The 21831-nt window shown below is 48.6% G+C and overlaps 1 protein-coding gene across 47 annotated transcripts in view; it reads left to right on the top strand.

Moving 5' to 3' along the window:
- Window positions 1-21061, top strand: part of eya1 (EYA transcriptional coactivator and phosphatase 1) — a 56825-nt gene extending 35764 nt beyond the window's left edge. For 33 of the 47 annotated variants that reach the window (XM_078095873.1, XM_078095869.1, XM_078095866.1 and 30 more), the window contains 11 exons: window positions 323-405; window positions 983-1172; window positions 1827-1969; window positions 2672-2755; window positions 6057-6146; window positions 14784-14842; window positions 14949-15109; window positions 15343-15457; window positions 15782-15903; window positions 16703-16803; window positions 18840-21061. In XM_078095873.1, the coding sequence (XP_077951999.1) occupies window positions 323-405; window positions 983-1172; window positions 1827-1969; window positions 2672-2755; window positions 6057-6146; window positions 14784-14842; window positions 14949-15109; window positions 15343-15457; window positions 15782-15903; window positions 16703-16803; window positions 18840-18920 (1229 nt within the window). In that variant the 3' untranslated portion in view covers window positions 18921-21061. The remainder of the gene's footprint in view (window positions 1-322; window positions 406-982; window positions 1173-1826; window positions 1970-2671; window positions 2756-6056; window positions 6147-14783; window positions 14843-14948; window positions 15110-15342; window positions 15458-15781; window positions 15904-16702; window positions 16804-18839) is intronic. The other 14 variants (XM_040167597.2, XM_040167605.2, XM_040167602.2 and 11 more) reach the window with 2 other exon arrangements.
- Window positions 21062-21831: the final 770 nt, after the last annotated feature.

The raw sequence follows: 21831 nt of genomic DNA, 5'->3' as shown, positions 1-21831 counted from the left end.
CTGGGACGGCTGTGGGAGCAGGTTCTGTCCGCCCCTCACCCCTCCCCGCCCCCCCCTGTCATTCATCGGGGGCTGATCCAATCACTGATAAGGGAGGAAGGGGAGAAAGATAAGGCCGGTGCTCCCTCAGGCCTCCCTCGGGCCTCCCCCTCTGTCCACCACCTCAAATTGTTTTTTCACAGAAGAAAAACTCCCCCCCCCCCCCACCCACCCTAACAATGTGCCATTTCACTCTTTGCCGGCAATGCAGATGCGCTAGTGTTGTTTGATTTAAAAGCACCATTTAATGCATCACTCAAAAGTATTATTTTTCTCCCCAAAGGTGGTACTTTCACAACAACGTCGGGATTGTATCCGGGAAACAACTCCCTGACAAACTCCACTGGCTTCAACAGCACACAACAGGTAGCCGTGCACCTCCCTCATTCCACCTCTGCGATCTGTTATCAGTAGGCAGCGAGGAGTTTGCATGAGTTTGAATTGCAGACTTCTTCCCAACCTGGAAATCTTTATGAAACAAGCTCAATATGTTACTCAATATGTTACATTTCATCCTTGACTCATTCAAACGTACATCAGTCACGTTGTCAAAAGATTTGTACGCAGGATTATCTGCTGCACTTCCTCCAACACAAAAGTATGCTGCAGAAGAGAGGGAGAGGTAAAAAAAAAAGAAAAGAAAATGGACAGATCGTTGTCCAGATGTAGGACAGAACAGACATGTGTTTGCATTTATGTTTTTGGAATCTGCGCTGTAAAGTAGCAACACTGGTGCAGGGCAAATCTCACATTACTCTGCCAAACCTCCTTCTTCTATTCCTCAACTCTGCTACCTTTAGGTTCCCTCAAGCGTTTGCATCCAAGTATTCCTTTTTGCACCACATTGGACTCATATCTTCTTTTTTTTTAAATGATTTTCTGTTATCCCTTCATTTCCATCGCATGTGTAACCTACCGTATCCCTGTCCGTCTTTCTCCACAGGACTACGCCAGTTATCCAGCCTTTGGCCAGGGGCAGTATGCTCAGTATTACAACAGCTCACCCTACACCTCGCCCTACATGACGAGTAACAACACCAGCCCCAGCACGCCCTCCACCACCACCACCACCTACACCCTGCAGGAGCCGCCCACCGGCATCACCAGCCAGGCCCTCACGGAGAACCCCGCAGGTAGGAATCAAACCGCCGGGGTCACGAGGTTGCCTCATGTAACCTGAATATCGGGGGGGTTTGGTCCCGCCGAGAGCCATGTTTCATATTTCAAACGGCCGAGCCCCCTCGGGCTCACCGACTGGACGTCGCGGCCCGATAGGAGAACGTGACCTCAGGAAACGGTCCCCGCCATCACGCAGTTGTGGCGAGCAAGAACAAATAAATCTAACTTCAGATCTGATGTAGAAGTTTTCCACCATTTCATGTGACATCAATGCGTCATCTCGCAATGGAGCGCTGATCGTATCTTTTTCGAAGTGAATGCGACTGCTTTTGAAATGGTCTTCAATCAAGACAAAAGACATCAGACTAAAATAATATAATTATTGTAATTGTAATGTGATTTCATTGACAATTGGCAATTTATGTAAATTACGTCTGTGATGTATCACGTTGACATGTAGTCCATTACCTCTTGTTTATTAAATCAGTAAGGAGCAGCGTGGCTTTTTGTCCTGCCAGTGATTTATGACATGTTTGTTACCTGTTGGTCTGCATAAACACTAAAAAATGTCCCTGGACGTCCTCGGTCCCACACTAAAAGCATATAGTAATACATCTCCGATACGCCCTTTTCATACTCTCCTCCTTTCCGCCTTTCCTTCCTCTCAGTAGAGTACAGCACCATCCACAGTCCATCAACCCCCATTAAAGATTCAGATTCGGATCGATTGCGCCGGGCATCGGATGGAAAGTCACGTGGCCGGGGAAGAAGGAACAACAACCCTTCCCCGCCGCCCGACTCTGACCTTGAGGTAGGATGAGCCCGCTACCTCGGCGACGGACAGCCTCGCCCCGTCTGATCCACTTACATGGCTGCCAGCTTCGACACACACACACACACACGAACGGGCATTCACGCTTAAATATTTGATTCCTAAACTATAAATGCATTAGCGACGCATTGTGGAATATGTGACATCAGCGAGCGCACGCATGAATTTCTTGCGCACACCTCGTAAATAAACAATTAGGCTTTTGATTGAGTGACTCATCGGGGGAAGTGAATAATGTTGAAAGACTGGACACGAGCGGTGACTAACAATGGTAGAAACGAGCCGTGCAACACTTTGATGGTGACCATATGTCAAAATAAGCTCAGAGGGCTCTTCATTAATATGACGGGGATTTAAACAAAGTTAATAGCCCCCCCGCCACGGCTCTGACATCATACCGTGTTAAACATATCTGGTTAATTAGTCTGTCGCTATTGATCACGCTAATGTAAAGGGCCGAGAATGGAAAGCGTGCGGTGGGGTGATAGGGGAGGGGGGGGGTTTGCGGTGACCGACCCGGGGCAAAATGGATCCCGGTCCCTGTGGCGCACGGATACACGCTCCCGCCCTTTTGACCAGGAGGATCGCCTTGCAGCCCGACAGAGTGCACCATTGATTTTGCCTCTTTTCTCTGTCCCCCCCCCCCCCCCCCCCCACCCACCCACACACCAATCTCTCCAGCGAGTTTTCATCTGGGACCTGGATGAAACAATCATCGTTTTCCATTCCTTGCTCACGGGTTCCTATGCCAACAGATATGGACGGGTGAGTGACATCAGACTGTGGCAGTGGCGGTGCACTTTATCGGCACATAAACACATTTAAAAAAAAAAGAAGGGGAGAGAGGAGGTGGGGGGGGGGGGGATTAGTGGGGTTGGAAATGGTCAATGAGCAGGGGATAGATTTCACCGAGTCTCATAGTAAGAAGATGGAGCAGGACTCAATGTACAGATAATTGTTTCTTTTTTTTTTTTTTTAATAGGCCCAATGAGGCCTGACAAGTATTTGACTGCTCTCTGCAGCTGTCGCGGCTTTGCATGGCTGCTCGGGGCTCAGCTGGAGGGGCTCACAACAGTTACACTCTGGACATCTATTGACACATCTTAAGTGTTCCTTTCTCCTTCAGAAATGCCACATTGTTAGTTTAATTAAGTGCTTCTCAATCCATCCTTTTCACAGAGGAGTCTCCCCCGGGGGACCCCCGGCAGGAAACAGAGTCCACCGAATGTAATTCAGTCGGAACGCAAACTAGAAGAGAGATTTTTCTCCAAACTGCCTCAATTAGGATGCAGAGAAAAATGCATTGCACACGTATACATCCATTCATTATTATTTTACTGGAAGGTCATTTTCCCTCCCATGTCCATGAATGCTCATCAGAGGAAGAGTTTACTTTTCTAGACTTTGCTATTTGTTGTTCCATGTAAATTGCCTCTCTAAATTTAAACTTTCTAAACAAACAATTTGGGAAATACAGCAAAATCCTATTCTCATGGTTCTGTCGAGGTCACAGGCTCCACATAGCCACCGCAGTGCTTCGAATCAGTTTGCCATTTGAAACGTAGATAAATGGAGAACTATGGAATCAATTCATCACCCTCACATTTTCTTAAATGATGAATCAATCTCTAATCCTATTTCTGTGGCGCAGCGACATTTGTAATCACCGGTTGTTTTGGCTATGGAGTTGTCTGGTTTTGAAGTCCAAAAATGACATATTGCTCCTCGTATGTCAGGGAGCTTAGCGTCTGCAGCCCGAGCTCTGCGCCTTTGTTCTGGTATGAGGGGTGTTTGATGGGGGCAGTGTTTTGTTTTTGGGGTGAAAGAGGGCTGCCCCGCGACCCTCCACTGTTTATTTACTTTGTTCTTAGCCCTGCATGCTGGGTAAAGAGAGAGCCTGGGCTTAGGGAGCTGTGGCTCTCCAGCCCCACACACACACACACACACACACACACACACACACTCTCGTGCATACACAGGGTCTCCAGTGTGCTCCTCTGAAACAGGAAACACTCCTGACTCCATAAGGGCCCGTTTCATCAGAACTCATATGGGATGTGACAGCCGCTAGAGTCCCTCTCACTCTCTCTGTTTTCTCTTTTGTCCCCCCCCCCCCCCCCTACCTCCCCCGGTCCCCCTCCTCTGCACATTTCAGTTCCTTTTATGTATTACTAAAGTTTCTCTCATGCTCCAAACTGCTGACACCGTCACGTTAAAGAAGCACCATAAGATGGAGACGTGCTTACTCACAGCGGCCACAGAGTACGCTATAGACAAGGCAACAACCAGCCCCCCCCCCCTCCCTGGTCTGTCATACCCGTCTCAGTGGCATGAACACAAAAGTTCTAAACACTTTTCCCCCCTAGCTGCTCTGAGCCTACTATAAATAGATGTGTGCTTACATCCACACTTTCTCTCTCTCTCGCTGTGACCTCCCACCCACTTTTTTCTTCTTCTTCTGCTTGTTCCTCTTCTCCGTCCCATGCACACACTGCTGCTCTTATCAGGCCTTTTAATTGGCATCAAGGCAGCTCACCCCCATAAAGCTGACGGCTGAGGCCAGCTGTGCCGCTATTGGGCTTGCCAGAGCCAGAGCTTAAAGTGTGTGTGGGGGGGGGTTGTTATTGGTAAGAGGCTCGTAGGAAAGGGGGAGGGGGGTTCTTGGCGCCCCTTGCGGATGGCACTGACGTCTGGGGACAGGTGGCTCTCCGTGGCAGTGACAGCAGCAGCACTTTGGCCTTCTGGGCTGCTCGTATATTCTTAACTCTCCCTCACTGACTGATTGTTTGGATTTAATTGGAAAGGATTCTCTGCCTGTTTCCCCACTAAAGCGGCCCTTTATGCTAAAGCAACCAACAGCGGCGGAAGACATGTGGGGGAGAGGGTGCCGCTAGCCGGTTGATGTGGGAGGCTTAATTATTTTGGATGAACTCTGGGTGAAAGATTGATTGGCACTAGGAGGTTAAGAGGCGGGAGACAAGTGGGGATTGAGGTCTACCTGTGTGGGTTGTCCGCTGTCGTTTTACTGCACACATAAGCATTGTGGGGTGTGGCAGTTAATCAGCAGAAAGCTCCGGCGTGTCTTTAGGTGGTTTAGCTCCGTAATCCTTCCTTCTGGTCCCGTCTTGAATGCAGTCTCACAGTCTCACCCGGCCGCAGACAATCCTCCTCCGCTGCCCGCTATTGTCTCCCTTCGTCCTTTTGCTCGCCGAAGACAATCAGTTGATTAAAGATTTAAGATTTTTAAAAAAGGGTATTCGATATGTGCAACAAAAAGAGAAGAATGGTAGCTCAACTATCCAGTCAGACAATTAATTGTAGCATGATTTGTATGTTGTTTATGGTAATAATGTTAAGCGGTAGGGGATCTTCGGAATAAATGTGACACATGACCACACACAGTGTGTACTTTTATGTTAATGCCGAGACGCCCTGAAGACTTTTTCAAAATTGAGTATCTTTTTGAAAGGAAAATGTCAGGCATTGTCACAGGCTCATTAACTATTTACAATGCAGTTCACTCTTGTCTGGGTATTATCTTACAGACAATGCAACCCTATCACCATTACGCCACATGTCCCATTAATCACAGAGATCGTGGTTTTAGGAAAAAGTGGCAGCTTGTGTCCGCTTGCATTATGATTTTTGAATTATAAATTATTATTTTAGATGTCGATTCACAGGGGGAGAAATTAAGGAAGGGAGACCATCAGATCAGCACATGTATGGGACGAACGGTCTATTTACGATGAGACCGTGAGCCCCACCTCTTTCAAATCGTCCACCCACATGCTTTTACTGCATTCGTTCACGTCCGTGGCGTTTCTGACGACTATTCTGGTCGCTTTCAGAGAGAGTCGTAAACAGAGGCTGAAACTTTCAAGTCCACCTAATGTCTTCTTTTTATGGGAACAGCCCGCTGAGGAATTTAAAGGGATTCCGTGTTAATTGAGTGATTTACAGGGAACAGCGTTATTTATTGTTTCACGTTAACCCCCACAGATGGAACAGAGTCACCAGAGGAAAGATCTTTAAATGAGATAATCATTTTTTGTCCATTTTCCAGGATCCTCCGTCATCTGTATCATTAGGCCTGAGGATGGAAGAGATGATCTTCAACTTGGCCGACACACACCTATTCTTTAACGACTTGGAGGTGAGTCAACGCCGAACGCCTTCTGTTCGAAGGAACAAGTCCGTCAAGATTTTAGTTAAAGCACCGACAACTGCTTCAAAGCGGGGAGCCCGTTTCCCAGCAATCCGTCCCATAGTGCATTGCCTCGGCTACCATGAGCTGTACGTGTGCTGTCAGCCCCCGTCATTCCAGGGTCACCAGAGCTGCCGCCCCACCACCCCCCAACACCCCCCGCCTCCTTCCCACTCCCATAGCGGCCTGCTCAATTTGTCAAGCTCCGGTGTTCCTGTGGCCGCCACTCTGTCCGTCTGTGACATGCTGTGTGCTCGGGGGTCGCTGTCCGCGTGCACCCCAGACCCGAGCGTCACGCTATGAAGCCCCCGCCACCCCCCCTCCCTCCACCCCCCCCCTCCGTGATTCATGCAGGGCGAGTGTAAAATCTGCCCCTGGGGCACAGGAATAGAGGGGATCAAGGGTAGGTAGTGTGTGTGGTGGGACGATGGAGGGAAGCAGACACTCTGGGGGAGGGGGAGGTAGAAGACCCCTGCAGGGTCAGAGACGCTTATGGGCTCAGAATGTACGTACAGAAAAGTGTGCGCCACATTTTCGCCTTACATAACATTTACATTAAGTGTCCCAGATCCAGATGTTGCAACGGGCTAAGCATCAGTACTCGTCACTATCTAACAATAAACAAAGCAATTCATCACAACGTTATATCCCTCAACACTATGTCTCTTTCCAATCCTCCGTCTATGATTTTCTTTATTTTTTTGCAATTCTTGTTCCTCCTCTGAGTCTCTTTCTCCCGCTGAATCTGATCCCGCTGACCAGGCACTTTTCCTCCGTGTCCCGCTTCACGCTGACCTCACGGTGGAGGAAATGTTTTGCTTGATACTTAAGTGTGAAGAGATCCGCGGGCCGGTCTGCCAAGTCTCATTACTCGCCGTCGTGTTCGACCCAAGAAGGAGGAAATAACTGGGGGAGCAGGGGAGAAAGACAGGGAAAGAAAACGCTCGTCCTCTCCCAGACAGACGAGTGACTGAGATGCCAAACGCAGTCATCGTGATCAAAGTTAATTGGCTGCAATTGACTGGTTAAATATTTCCTTATGCCCCGGCCATGTAGAATCCATTGTAGCTGCGCTTTATTTAATAGATGTGCCCCAATCATTTGGAAAAAAAAGGCAGTTTGTGACAACGCTTAAATGTGGTTTTGCGCAACATCTGTCCTGTGTTTTGACTCCGTTTCATGTGTGATGAAAACCGTCCACAGACGTATTGGCAGCGCAGGCTGCTTATGAAATGATTGTAAAATGCGACGCGTTTATATTTCTTCTGCTCTATCTCAGTGACAAAATAACTCCATTTTGTTCTGACACTTTAAGGCTGTAGACATTTTCCAGCTAAGACTAGAGCCGTATTATGGCCAAAAGAGCAACGTGTGGTCCGCTGCAAGAATGCCTTTTTAGAACGTCCAATTTAAAGATGCAGGCGCCTCGATGATTGTTTTCCATTATACCGAAGGAGGAACGGGATTCACTTGAAGGCGTATTGATCTCTCCTCTTGAACCGAGCTGGCGCAGTCCGAGTGTTAAGTGCCAGTTCTCAGCAAAGCCTAACCAGTCGTGTTTCCTCTGCGCTGATTTACAGCCCTGCATCTCAGATGAAGCCAAATAGAGTCCAACTATAAATATCACGGCCCGGGAGCAGTTATGTATTTAAGCATGTGCAGAAATGCATATGGTCCGTCTAATTTAGTCTAAGCCATAAAGGGAGACCCAGGAGGCTGTGCAGAAACACAGGTGCAGAGTTAGTAGCCTGACTGTGTGTGTGTGTGTGTGTGTGTGTGTGTGTGTGTGTGTGTGTGTGTGTGTGTGTGTGTGTGTGTGTGTGTGTGTGTGTGTGTGTGTGTGTGTGTGTGTGTGTGTGTGAGTGGTCCATCAAAGAATTAACACTGTTGTCCTGCCCGCCTCTGCACAAAAACTGTAAATATGGAATGTGGAAATATGGATTTATTGACTAACAGATAATTTTTTAAATGTTAGTTTTTCATATGTTTTAAATTCTCATGGCTTGTTTACAAGCCTCTAAACATCACAATTAATCACGATATTGTGCTCCGCCTTCTAGAGCCGTGTTGCGTGTGTGTGTGTGTGTGCGCGTGTGAAGGGGGGCAGGAGAGCGTTGATAGAGCTGGTGAGTGACAATTCTGAGGAAAGTCATAAAAAGAGAGAGGGCACACGGAATGGGGTCAACGGGGATCAGTTTCACTCTTCCCTCTCTCGCTCATTCTCTCTCTTCTGACCCCTTAGAAGGATCAGCACTCTCTTTTAAAAAAAAAGGGTTTTTATTCACCATAGAATTGAAGCTGCGTCCTTAAGAAAATACCGCCCCTCCCTTTCCCCACGCTCAAATCAAATTGCTTCAGCCCCTTTAAAAGACGGCTGTAGGTTTGTATGAACAGCACAGTCTGTTTAAACCTCAATAACGCTCTGACTGGAGTATTAGGCAAGTCATTCAAGGCAATACGATCCCGGTGATAAACACAAAATGAATGTTCCATTTAAAACAAATTATTATACCAAATCGCCTACTACATTATTTTCGAGAATTGCCTATTTGTTCTTTTGAATAAAAATGTGTTTCAAAAGAATGCACCTCCACAGGTAATTTATCCAGAACATTTGTTTGCTCTTCCATCATATTATTGAAATATAATACATTCGCCTCTCCACTTTAACAGCAGCGCGGCTGCATGTGGAGTTAATTGATGGTCTGAGGTGTATAATGAAGCCCGCCGAGGCCGCCGCTCACCTGGAAGACTGACGGCTCTGCTGTGACTCAGGGTGTGAGTTTACTGTAGGTGCGCTAACGCCGCGCCGCATGTGGGAACCCGGGGGCCCCCCTCTCACCCCCTGGGCTGCCGTCTCCCCCTTCCCTGGGTGAGAAAACAACCCCCCCTCCCCCTGTCTGGAGGATAAAGGGCATGGGGGCAAACCACTCAGAGAGAGAGGGGGGGAGAGAGAGGGAGGGGGGGGGGGTCTCTAAAGGTGGGAACATTTTTAAATTAGTCCGCTGATGCCTCCACGCTGTGTGAGACCCTCCCTCACACACTCACGGACACGCAAGCTAAAAATGTTGTGCTGCAAATTCTTAAGACACGCAAACATAATGACTCTCAAACACACACACACACACACACACACGAACACACCTGTGGAGCAACCTTGTGACACCGTGAGCAGACTCCCTTTTATAGCTCCCAGCCTCGGTCGCGGGGGTTGAAACCTCCTCTGTCACTCCCAGCCAGGGGCGGCGTGTTAACGGCTGAAACGGCCCTCCGGAGCCTCTTAGCGCGCGGAGTCATTCTGTTGGTTTAATGTCCCGCTGTAGAGTCGGATCCTGCACACTCGCCGTCCATATGACCGGTAGCTTTATGGCCGTTTCCTCGATGGTATTTTCTTTGGGTTTTGCTCACAGCACGGAGGAAACATAATGCGAACTGTGGCGTTCGCTGAATCGCGAAGCGAAAGTCTGACCGTACACTGCGGCTTTGTGCCACAGGTTTTCGTTCATGATTCCATAACGCTATCATAACACGTGAAAACTGAGCAACCCATCGAGAACCGTTTTTTTTTTTTTTCCATCTATTCAGCATGCTGCTGGGGCCGTTTCCCGCGCACGGCGTGTTTTGTCAGATGGGCTTCTTTAGTTCTGTTCACACTGAAGCGGCCCTTTCGTCATGCGCCTTGGCCTCCGATGCAGCGCTTCTGTCATGCTCCTCGACATAACTCCATCACGTCTCGAGGTTTGGGCCTCTGATGTGTTTTGGAAGGACTACAGAGAGAGCGACGAGGGTTTCCAAGCCACCCTGTCAATCTTCGCTCCACGGAGCTCCACCTCAGCCCCCGACCTTCACTCCGCCGCACTGACGCAGTCGCACCAACGGGGCTCCAGTAACCGGGCTGTCTGTTGACAAATGATGACGTTCGAGAATAGATTTCTTGTCCTGAAAAATAAAGAGCACCTGCCCAGCATGATCAGAAACAGTCCTCTTGCCCTGAATAAACAGCTTTTCTGTGGATACTTTTGTTTCCGAAGGGGGAAAATGCTGAAACGACTGAAATGTAAAATTGCATTAATGTCGCTCTCCCTGAGATGCGGTTTGGACTTTGAGCGCCAAAAATTGGGAATAATGAGAAGCAGCTTATCCATCACGCATAAATAATTCACACTGTTCATTCTCTATCTGATTTTTTTTTTTTTTTACGCCCAACTTTCCCAGTCATTACACTTGCCACTTAAAATAAGCAGTGTGTTCCTGAGCGAAGCGCACTCCCTGTTTCCGTGTGAGTCTTGGTGAGACCAGCATACACTCCCCTGTACCTGCGCTTTGTTTGGCGCCGCTGTTTGAATTCCGTGGCTGTTCAAGCACAGATTGTGGATTGGAATGAAGTGGGTTCGAAGAACTCTCCCTTTGTTACTCACATCCTGTGTTTGACCCCCAGGTAATCACAGCCCCCCCGCCTCTCTTCCAGGACAGGGGTGCCTGTGGTGGGAACAGAGAAGGAAGTTGCTGGGGGTCACAGACCGCGGAGGGGAGAGGGTGGAGTTGGGGGTGGGGATGACAGCCACTGCCGGTGGAGTGGCGGCATTGAGAACCTGCGAACCACAGATGAGCCTTTTTCACATGGCATTAGCCTGTAGGGTCTCACGGAATGCTGTGATGACGGCTGTTATCGCTCACGCTGCGCATCTGACATCCCCCGCCCCAGCAGCTCACCTGCGAGAGGATGAAAAGGGGGGGGGGTCGTATCTAAGGAAGTGGACACTGACCTTATAGGCCTCATGACTACGGGGTCGGTCCGGATTGGAAACCCCGCATCGCAAAACCTGCCGGGCGTCTTTTCTTCTCTTCTCCCGGGCTCTGACTGGCGCAGTCGCCACCCGGAGCTCCATCTCCGGGGGCCGCAGGAAGACGCCGGCCCGTCCTCGCTGATTGCTCAGCGACAGATGGCGTGCGAACAAAGGGGGCTCTGATGGCTTTCAGCGGGCCGGTGGAAAGACACAGAGACGGGGGAGAGGAAGCGAGGGTGAGCGATGCAGAGATGGAGGCGTCAGCTGAGCATCTCTTTGGCGTCTTTCCACCCGTCGAGCTGCAGACTGCTTGGTGGCTCAGATAAGGAAAGGGAAGAATGCCGCTGATACATTTACCATGAGAGATGTGGTGTTTGCTTGAGGAGTAATTGCGACGGCTTCTGGTGGAGGGTCTTCACTCCTGACTACAGTAGGAACATCTGGAGGGAGTTAGTGGTGATGTCGGTTTTAGAGAGACCGCTGTTTGCTCGGTGATGGGGGCGGGGGGGTTGACAGAAAAAAACGCGTTCCAAAAGTTCTAAGAAAGTCTGTTGACTGCCCCTTAAAGTGCCACCATGTTGGAGCCCTGTCATGTTATTGTTCATTTCATGCAAAATGACTTTTTCTTTAAGCTTCCAATGACTCGGTGACTTGATGATGATTCGTTCCTTTTTGACAAAGTCTTGCGAGCATATTTAGGATATAATTTATCCCAGGCCAACAGTAGTAAAACATAAAAAAGTCTATATTTATCACTTTTTATGTGACAGGTTGTTTTTACTTTTCTTTTAACCTTATTCTCATTTTTCCACACACGTTTTATTTATTTGGCATTTCAGAGTTCACCACTTTATATACGGCTATGCGACTTGAACCTGCACCGTCCACGGCTCTGTGGTGTTTACGAGGCCTTCAAGTGCCTCCTAATGAGTATGCGTAAGGGTTACTGTACAACATTGCCCACAGCCAACTCCACCATTAGCTTTCCCTTAGCCGGTGCAGAGGTTTCAACAGGCCCCAGCTGGGAACAGTAATTGTTGGAGTCTGTGCTTTCTTTCAACCCCCTCCCTATTTATTCAAAGCGCAGACATATCAAAAAAGCTCAGTTAATTAAGCATTGTAGTATGTGTAATAATTACACAATAACAAATCTACGGAAATGTAAGGAGTAAGGTGTATTTTCCTTGGCTGTTTGAATTTTCTTTTAACACTTCCACATTTATCGAGGTTCGATGTGTTTATTAGCTTTAAGGAATTTGGGAAAAGTCCATGAAAAATCATTCACAATCAGGCAGCAATTATAATTAGGCACAGTTAGGCCTAATTACTGAGACATATTTATGTGTTTCAGGTCATGTCGGAGTTCTCGCGCTGGCACCCAGGCCCATAATTACCATGATGACTAGTATGCTTCTCACATAGGTGTTTTTGAGCCACGCTGGCTGTCAGACTCTGAAAGAAACACATTACAGGGGAAGAACAAACATGAGGACTATTGTTGTCTAACAAGGTACCAGGAGACAGCGTACAATTAGCCAATGACGTACCAAACGAGTGCTTTGCTGTCGGCTGATTGTGTCTGATTCGCCGGCAAAGTAATTACAGGATAATATGAAGCATTCCAGTCACCTGCCCCACAATGCTTTGAAAGAAGGCTTTACGAGGCGCTTAAGCCAGCGTGCAGTTTTTGTTTTCCTAAACAAACTGACATGCCTCCACGACTTACTTAAGAAATTAATCACGTCGATACATCTGGCCCGGGTTTTCGCCCCGAGAAGAGAAATCCGGGGATGATTCGCAAACATAGATTATCCGCAAATTTGTTGGCAGCAAATCTCCAAGCCGGGACAAATTGCCGCTTTCTTCAACTATTAAAGATCTGCCGGTGATTGTCCAAAAAGAGATTAGGCCAACGGAGCTGAGAGCCCCCCCCCCCCCCCCCTCCCCCCCTTCCTCCTCCTCCTCCCGCCAGCACCCCATTTGCAATTGGCAGTCCATCTTGTGGGGCTCAGCGCTCGCTCCGTGTGAGGTCACTCTGGACTCTCTCCCCCCCCCCAGCCTTTACACCGCTGCTCTCCACCATCTCCACCTCTCTACCCCCCCCCCCCCGTTATCGGGGTGGCGGAGCCCCGGAGAGGAGGGGAGGAGAGAAGGGGTCACGGGGTCAAAGTCTTTTCCTCTTTGGATCTCAGGGCTTGCTGGGAGAGGTTTGGCGAGAGAATGGCTGCATTAGAGCAGAGGTTGGGGGGGGTCAAGATTTTAATTCTGTTAAAGAACAGCTGGTTTGAGTTTCTCCTCACGTCGCTCTTCCCTCCCTTTCCCCACAAATCCAGGGAGATGAAAAATTTGTTCAGAGGGGAACCAGTAAAATAAAAAAGGTTTACAGTCCAAAGCCCTTACCCTTACCCTGCTCCAGCATTGCAGAGGAATGCAATAACGTCAGCGTTTGGCCTCGGTTAGGTTGACTTAAAACAAGGAAGTCCTTTCTGTGTTTTGGTGTCTTAACAGCCGGATGGAAGTTAATTAAAAAGCTTAAATAATCGGGAGGGATTTTTCATACTTGAGGAAGGGAGGAATTCTCCCCCTCAAGATTCGATTTCCATGAGAAATTATTATTTCTAGCGTAACTTTAAACAGGTGAGGCTCACAAAATAGTTGGCGGCTACACGGCACGTTTTGTACTTGCAGCTTTCTGGATAAATTCGATAGAGATATCGACACGCTGTCTGTTATTCATTCTAGATTCCGGGGTTGACTTAAACAAATTAAGAGTGTGACGTCACAATCAGCTTCAGAGCCTTTTGCACAAGACTGGTGCTAAAACCACTCCCAGCCACCACAGGTTTTAGCAAACAAGAAAACAAGGTCTGCTAGCCTCTTCCCGCCCCGTCCCAGTCGAGATGTGTTGATCTCAATGCCAAGGCAGGACTCCCTCACATGAGGGGGGACGGGAGAGAGGCGACGAAGGGGGGGGGGGGGGGCGGGGCGCTACGGCTCGCCCATATAAATGGGAGAAAACTAATAACAGATTTTTTTTTTCTCTCTGCTTTCTCCTGCGATCTCTCTTGCCGGCTGACTGGCCCCGGGGCCGTGTTGGTGTGTGGCGCGGCAGCAATCAGGGGTCATAATTTCATTGGCGGTTAGCATCGGGTTCAATTTTTCTAGTAGGTTACATTTGCCAGAAAGTCTGGATTGTGTTACTGTGTACCGGCGGAATCAGAGCAGAGCTGCAGAATCCCTCTACCTTTCCAAGAGGAGCCCCCCTGTACCCCCCTCAAAGGGGAAGTGGGGTGTGTGCACATGTGTTTAAAGATGCACACACAGACGCATACACATGCACAGGCGGTTAGTGCTTCATGGCTCTTTATACGTTCCGTTAGCCGCCGTACGTCCTTGTTCTGTGCGGATTGGTGTCGGTCCTCGCAGACACGACTTGAATGCCAGTCGGAGTTGCTGGATTGAGGCTTAATTATGTCTGTGCGTGTGCATATCTTTAGACCCCTCTAGTGGTCGCAGTCCACTAATGACAAGGTCAGAGCTGGTATGAGAAAAAGGCAAAGAAAAATGAGTTGAGGACTTCTTCAAAGGATATAAAGCGAGAGCCAAGGCGAATGGGATTAAGAACGAGGTGTCCAGCCAAAAGCACAAATTCCTGAATGCGTGTGCTGTTTCTCGTGAGGAATTACAAGGAACATGTGGGGAAAGTCCTTTCCCAAAAAAGGAAACTTCCCTAAAAGTGAACTGCCCCTCTTCAAGAAGGTGCGAACCCCCATCAAATTGTGTGTTTCGTGTCTTTCAGGAATGTGACCAGGTACATATCGACGACGTGTCCTCCGATGACAACGGCCAGGACCTGAGGTACAACACCGGCGCCAACCCTCAGAACGAGCTGTGCCGTTTGCTCGGCTCGGCCTGCGCTGACCGAATGCCTTCTTTTTTTCTCTTCTCTCCGTCTGCGTCTCAGCACGTATAACTTCGGCGCTGACGGTTTCCACGCCGCGGCGACCAGCGCCAATCTGTGTCTGGCCACGGGCGTGCGGGGAGGCGTGGACTGGATGAGAAAGCTGGCCTTCCGCTACAGACGAGTAAAAGAAATCTACACCACCTACAAAAACAACGTCGGAGGTAATCCCCCCTCCCCCTCTTCCTCCCCCAACAAGCAGCGCTGCTCTGTGAAGATCTGTCGAAAAAAATGACTTCGCAGATGTGCGGGTGCCGCCGTGTGCGTGGACGTCGGCACGCGCGCACGCTCTAAAAGCGCACATGCCACGCCACTACGGTCAGGGGTAAATTTCTGACTGTTTCAGTGGTATTCTGAAGGCCGGTCCAACCCAAACAATGTTCCCCCTGCGTTTTAGGTCTGCTGGGCCCAGCCAAAAGGGAAGCCTGGTTGCAATTGCGAGCAGAAATTGAAGCCTTGACGGACTCCTGGTTAACACTGGCACTGAAAGCACTAACATTAATCCACTCAAGGTAGGAATCCCAGTGAGGAACATTGCACCCAGTCCCAGTACCGTACATATATAAACTGTCATGTGGTGTAAATAGGTCAACTCCATGCACCTAAAACTATTAAAGAAAGCGCTCTTCGGGATGGCCTTTGTCTTCTTGCATTTGAAAGTGTGCACGGAGATCCACCTGAAGTCAAAGCTCAATGTTTTCAAGCATCGGACACATTGCGGCGTCTGTACATTTTGCCGCACGCTGTGTTTTCTTTAGTCCTCCCTCGGAGCGATGTAGAATGATGTCATCCCTTTTGCTCTCCTCCCTCTGTCTCCCCCCCCTCCCCCAACGCAGGTCAAACTGTGTGAATATCCTGGTGACCACCACGCAGCTCATCCCCGCGCTGGCCAAGGTCCTGCTCTACGGCTTGGGGATTGTCTTTCCTATCGAGAATATTTATAGTGCAACCAAAATAGGTAAATGTGGGTTCTCAATCCTCTCTTGTTTCGTCCCGTGTGATCAATCTATCACCGCGGGACATTAATGCTTGTTGTTTTAGCCTGGTTGAGTGTATCAAATTAAGACACACGTGCTACCTCAGTGATGGGACGGAGGCGTGGACGGGGGGGGCGGGAGATTCAGGCACCGGAGAGGGTTGATGTTCTTCTATGAAGGAACAGGCCCAAATCAGGCCTGGGATTATTTCCTGGGCCTCTCCTGTTCAGTTTCTGCATATGAAACCACTTCTGCACGTTTATGTCGTTCCACAGCTATAAGCCCACCCGCTCTTCCTCCTCCCCCCCCTGTCCCTCCTGTCCCTTCCCGTTTCTCCACTGCTTCAAATGCAAAATAAACACAGAGCTTCACTCCTACAGCGTTTTTCGGGCCCATCAGAGTTGGAGGCGAGTGTGAGCTCAGGGCTCCTCGAAGCGCTAAGCGCGCTGGTCCTCCTAACTGGAGCCTGTGCCACGCAAGGGTGGCCTGGGCTGATTTAAGTTCATTTGTCCCCTGTTTGGGGAGCAGGGCCCAGTTAATGCTTTTCAGATTGCCTTTGTCCGTAGGGCCGATCTTATCACATCTCCTCGCTGAGCTCAAAGTGTTTTGCACTCTGCCCTCTTTGGTACGTGCGGTGCGTTTTTAAAGCGGGTGCCTTTGAACCAACTCGACGGTGTTTAGCGCGGCTCCAGTTCGAGCGCCTCCGTATCCGCTTGCGTCCACTCGACGCTCCACTAACGCCCCGCTGTTGACTCCCCCCCTCCCCCCGTCCCCCCGCAGGGAAGGAGAGCTGCTTTGAGAGAGTGATCCAGAGGTTCGGGAGGAAAGTTGTTTACATTGTTGTCGGAGATGGCGTGGAAGAGGAGCAAGGCTCGAAAAAGGTAAGAAGCTCTGGAACAACATGACAGCACACACTGCACACACGTTGAGTCCACCAGAAATACACCGGGATGGGAGAAAAGCAAATGTTCTGCAGGGTCAGGAGTTCATCGTGAATGCTTACCCAACACAAAACATACCTGCCATACTTCTCCAGAAAGAAAGGGCTCAGCGCTCTCGCTCCGTCCTACTCACACAGTCCAACTTTACTTTCATTGGTTTATCCTCTTATACGGCGTCCGAGTACAAGAGATAAAGTGCGCGGTGTGTAATCAGCGCTCTTCCCCTCGCCGTCTCAGGTTTACAGAGCAGGGGAGGGTAGATGGCATAATTATATATTCCCGCCCGGTGCCCTTTCAGACCCATTGAAGGCACGTTGTTAAGAGGGGCGCGCATAAAGGGGACTCAAACCATTGTCGAGGAAATTAGAATATTTACTGCAGAGCCTGTCGGCGGGACGGGGTATGCGTTCAGGGTGCGTCTTGCCCGGTCGGGTCTCTCGCCTATGCAGTTTCGCACGGTCTGCGTTTTTTCATTAGCCAATTAATCAACGGCTTAGGAACATAGTTCACCGACAGTTGAGTGAGCCACGGCGTCAGCATGCAGACGCGGATTTTTCCCCCTTTTCGAAAAGCCGCCGGCTCCCCTTTCACCTGGTTTTCGGTAAACAGCGAGGAGACGTGCGAGGGCAGATGAAGAGCGATCATGGAAGATGTAGCAACCCTGTAACCCTGGAGAAGTGTGAAAATCAATAGCTCCGTATTGCGGAAAGCAAACACGCCTCGGGAATAAGGACTTGAGGGACGATTGTGGAAAAAGATGCAAATATCTCCGTCTTGAGTCGTCGGAGTGGGACATTGATGGAAGGATAAGGCGTTTTTATTTCCCCTCCGTCTGAGCGCTGTGAGTCCCACGACACGGCATGCGGTAAAAGGTTTCTGTGTCAACATCAGGGAGGACTTGGAATAACACAACAATTACACCCGTCAGGAGGCACACATCAGACGTGACACTGTGTGAAACTACAAAAGCGAACGTCTGAAAAAGTTCTCTCGGCCCTCATTCCAAAAAAAGAAAAAAAAAAGAAAAATCCACAATCCCCAAAACAGTTCTGCCTTCAGTTATTACCTTGGCCTGGGAGAGGAGGCAGAGATAGCATCGGCAGCTTTTAAACTTAAAAGCAAAGACAATTTACAAAACAAAAAGCAAAGAGCTTTTTAAGGGTCAGTGCAGGCTCCTCTAAGCGGAACATATGCCTGGGAGAGGCCATACCTTTGATAAGGGGAGCGTAATGGGCTCCGCACACTGAGGAGCCCGGGACTCTACCTGACAAGCTCCTTTCATTCTCTGCGACTCGGGTTTCCCCCCCTTATCCCCCCCCCCCCACCCCCACACACACACTCCCAGTCCTCTGCTTGGGAACAGCGGCTCATTCGCACCGTCCCGAACACACACTGGCTGGCGGGAGGAACCCCGTGGGGGGGGGGGGGGTTCCTTTCTGTTTGTTCCTTTCTGTTGAGGTCGTAGAGAGAGAGAGAGAGAGAGACCGCCGCTTGATTAGTTTGGTTGGTGCAAAACGGCATGTTGATGCATGAGAGGAATCGGATGGAGGCCCTGTTTGGCCGCGCGGGCCCTTTGCACGGGGGAGGGAGCGGGCGGGCGCAGACGCCGCGCGTTATTGATATGATTGCTTTTCCCGGTGAGAGAACCTGGCTTTCTCCCTCCGCTGAATGTATTAGCCGTGGTGTAAACGGTCCGCTTTGAACTTCCTGCAAGTGCTTAGATGGGCTGCCAGCGAGGTTTTTTTATTTGATTATTGATTGATATGGCTGCTATTTTTTGGGGGTCAACTCAGTTAAAAAATGCCCATGGCGGTTTCCCAAAGTCACATCTTCTAACTTGCTTTTTTTTTCCGTCCGACCACAAGATGAAAAAAAACTAAACAAATATCTGATTAAGATCTATATTTCTTGAATATAGTGAATTATCTTCTTCTAAAGTGTGCTTTAAATAAAACCTTTGTCGTTCCTCCCTTCAGCACAACATGCCCTTCTGGAGGATCTCCAGCCACTCAGACCTCATGGCCCTGCACCACGCGCTGGACCTGGAGTACTTGTAGCACCTCACCCCGGCTCCGCCTCAGCACACCCTGCGACCTTTCACCTTCGGCCCTGCGTCCCCTTCCCACGCTTGCCACAGACCCAGCTCAGAAAACAGCCCCCCCCCCATCTGCTGCCCCCCCCCCCCACTCCCCGCCGCGCTGCCTGGCGTCTGTCTTCCACTACACAGGAAGAAACGAAGGGGAGAATGGAGGAAGGGAGAAAAGAAAGAAAAGAAAAGAGGCCGAGCACGCGGTAAATGTGCTGACATTCGGCCACGCTTCGTCTTAACCCTAAACTTTGATTTTTCTCTCTCTGGAAGCGAGGGAGAGAGAGGTGAATTTACGGCGCCGCAGCTGCTTGCCCTGGTTACTGTGAATCGGCCGTTTTTTTTTTTCTGAAGCCGTCAAAGTGTTTTACGGCACGCCCCCCCCCTACCCCCATCCCACTGTTTGTGCCCGGGACTCTTTCAGGGTTCACACCTGTGAGGAGAGCAGAGCTACCGACAGCCTCGCGCGCAAAACTCGAGCTCCAGCAACGGCCGCAGGCCCACGACTACTGGGGGCGACGGCTCTCCTTCTCGTCCGTCTGCCTGCGTTTCTAGCGTCCTCGACAGACGGAAAGCGAGCGCTCCTCTGCCCCCCTTCCCCCCCCCCGTCGGCCTGTCGGAGTCCTGTCCTTGTTATTTATGAACGGAGACTTGTGTGAGTGGCGCCGTGCCGCAGAGGAGGCACCTCGGCGAACAAAAGACTCGTGCCTTTTTTTACAAAGTACCCAATTGATTTACACCGCAGCGAGAGCGAGACGACTGGTGGAAGAAATGAAAAAAAAAATAAGGGGAGTTTTCTAAATATTTAAGGAAAATTACAAAAACTTTATTTACAATGCTGAGACAATCGTGTATAGAGGAAATCTTTTTTGTGTGTGTAAGTTTGTAATCACTGGACTATTCCTTCCTATATTCATTTAGGTACGTGCTCTTGAAAGGTCGCAATGCTTTTTCATTGAAGTAAAAGAATAATAATACTAAAGGCCTCCCATCGCACGTGAGCTTGTGCAAAGCCTGAAAGCGTTGATGTGTTCAAGTTTTGTTCAGTAAACAGATATGTAGATAATGGGATTTTGTGATGAATTGTTTTGTCAAGACCAAAAGCATGGATGTCAAGTGTCAATGACCTTTCATTTGATTCAGCGATGTTTCTCGTCCTCCCAGGAAACTTCAGTCACATCTTGATACAAAACAACAGGTCCCTTTAGATTCATATTTTAAAGGGAATGAGATATTTGGTGGGTTTTTTGGAGAGGGGTATTCAGAACGGTAGCTCACAACCTTTGTCCCTACGGCATTTCCCCGGCCTGCAGCCCCAACCCCATTCATTTTGGAAGCAAACTTAATTCTGATGTTTTTTGGATATGGTGTGTGAGAAAACTCACAATTTCCACCCTCCTGAAGGCCATTTTAACAAAAAATCAAATTAATTGACAAGCAAGCAGGCTTGGATAGGTTTTATTATCTTTTATACAAGCGCTATAACAAGTTGTACAGCAAGCGTAATTTTGTATGATGTAGTGTTTTTATTTCAACTTTTAAAATACATTCTGTATCCCACTTTGAAATAGTTTTAAGACATAAACCCCTTTGCATAATGCTTCTACGTCTGTGGATGGGGAAACCATTATTACCATTTGAAAGAAAAGCCACTAACTTGGGGTTTGTGAACGTACAGGACGCGTGCTATCGACTGTGAATTTCTTCAACAGAAACCCATTCGTTGTGTGTCTAATTTTCCCTCCTTTGCACATGATCACTGTTGGCCTTTACATTTCAATTTGGATCCCTCCCTCCCTCCCTCCCCTAACGACCCTCACCCCTCCCCATCTTCTCAAAACAACTTCTTCCCCCGCTCTCCGGGGGGGTATCTACATATTGCTGCTAGACCAAGGTAATGGTAGGTAAACTAGAGGAAATATTTTATAGATTCATACAGCACGCTTTTTTTATTGTGTTGCAAACATAAATGCAAACTGGAAATACTTTACAATACGTGGGCCTCATTGTGAAACGCAAACGATTGTTGTGTCTGCAAAATATGTGTACAGATGTTTTTGACATTATTATTTGATTGTGTTTAAATTAATAAAACTGATTTGTGAACTGTTACATCTTGCCCTCTGATTTTTTTGAAAGTTATTTAGAATATTCTGTAAAAAAAAAGAAAGCGCTACTTTCGCTTTTCTTTTTTTTTTAACTACTTTCCATTATGTGTTAATATTACTAGAATAATTTGACTCTTTCCACCCAGTGTCCAGAGACCACTAATCCTACCAGGAGGCAAACAGAAACTGGAGCTGCTGCAGGTCTAGACCAAACAACATTGCACCCCTGCATCCTAATGACATCTTTTAAATGTGCACAATATCTAGTAAAAATGAAATATTAGTTTAACGTAGCTACGACTGCTTTTGTTTAGGAATAACTTAATTTCTGTTATATATATATATATTATATATTTATATATTTGTTTTCATAATTCCTGTGAGACGATGCTAGATTTTCCCGAGGGCCTCAACAATGTAAAATGAGCGTCTCACATTCACGAGGCTCCAGAAGTCCGATGCTCAGCCCAGTATTTGTGATCGTCCCGCCCTCATAGCAGAGTTTTTGTAGGCGCCTCCACGTGTAATTAACATAAACCAAACAACTCACAATCATAGAGAGCCCAGTTAGATTAAATAACACATGAAAAATATTTATGATGCAGATTTTGAGTTGGTCACGTCTGAGGCAGTCCAGTGTGAAACACTAACCCGGACTGGGAAGAGAGTGTCCGGCCTCCGAAACCACATTGGAGAATTAAACGTGTGTGGAATACTTTTTCTCTTTTTTTTTTTTTTAGAGCTGCACAGCCCGTTTAATATCCAGATCAATTA

This window comes from Gasterosteus aculeatus, chromosome 21 (genome assembly GCF_964276395.1).
Source record: "Gasterosteus aculeatus chromosome 21, fGasAcu3.hap1.1, whole genome shotgun sequence".
Classification (NCBI taxonomy): Eukaryota; Metazoa; Chordata; class Actinopteri; order Perciformes; family Gasterosteidae; genus Gasterosteus; species Gasterosteus aculeatus.
This window is presented reverse-complemented; position numbering and strand designations above follow the sequence as displayed.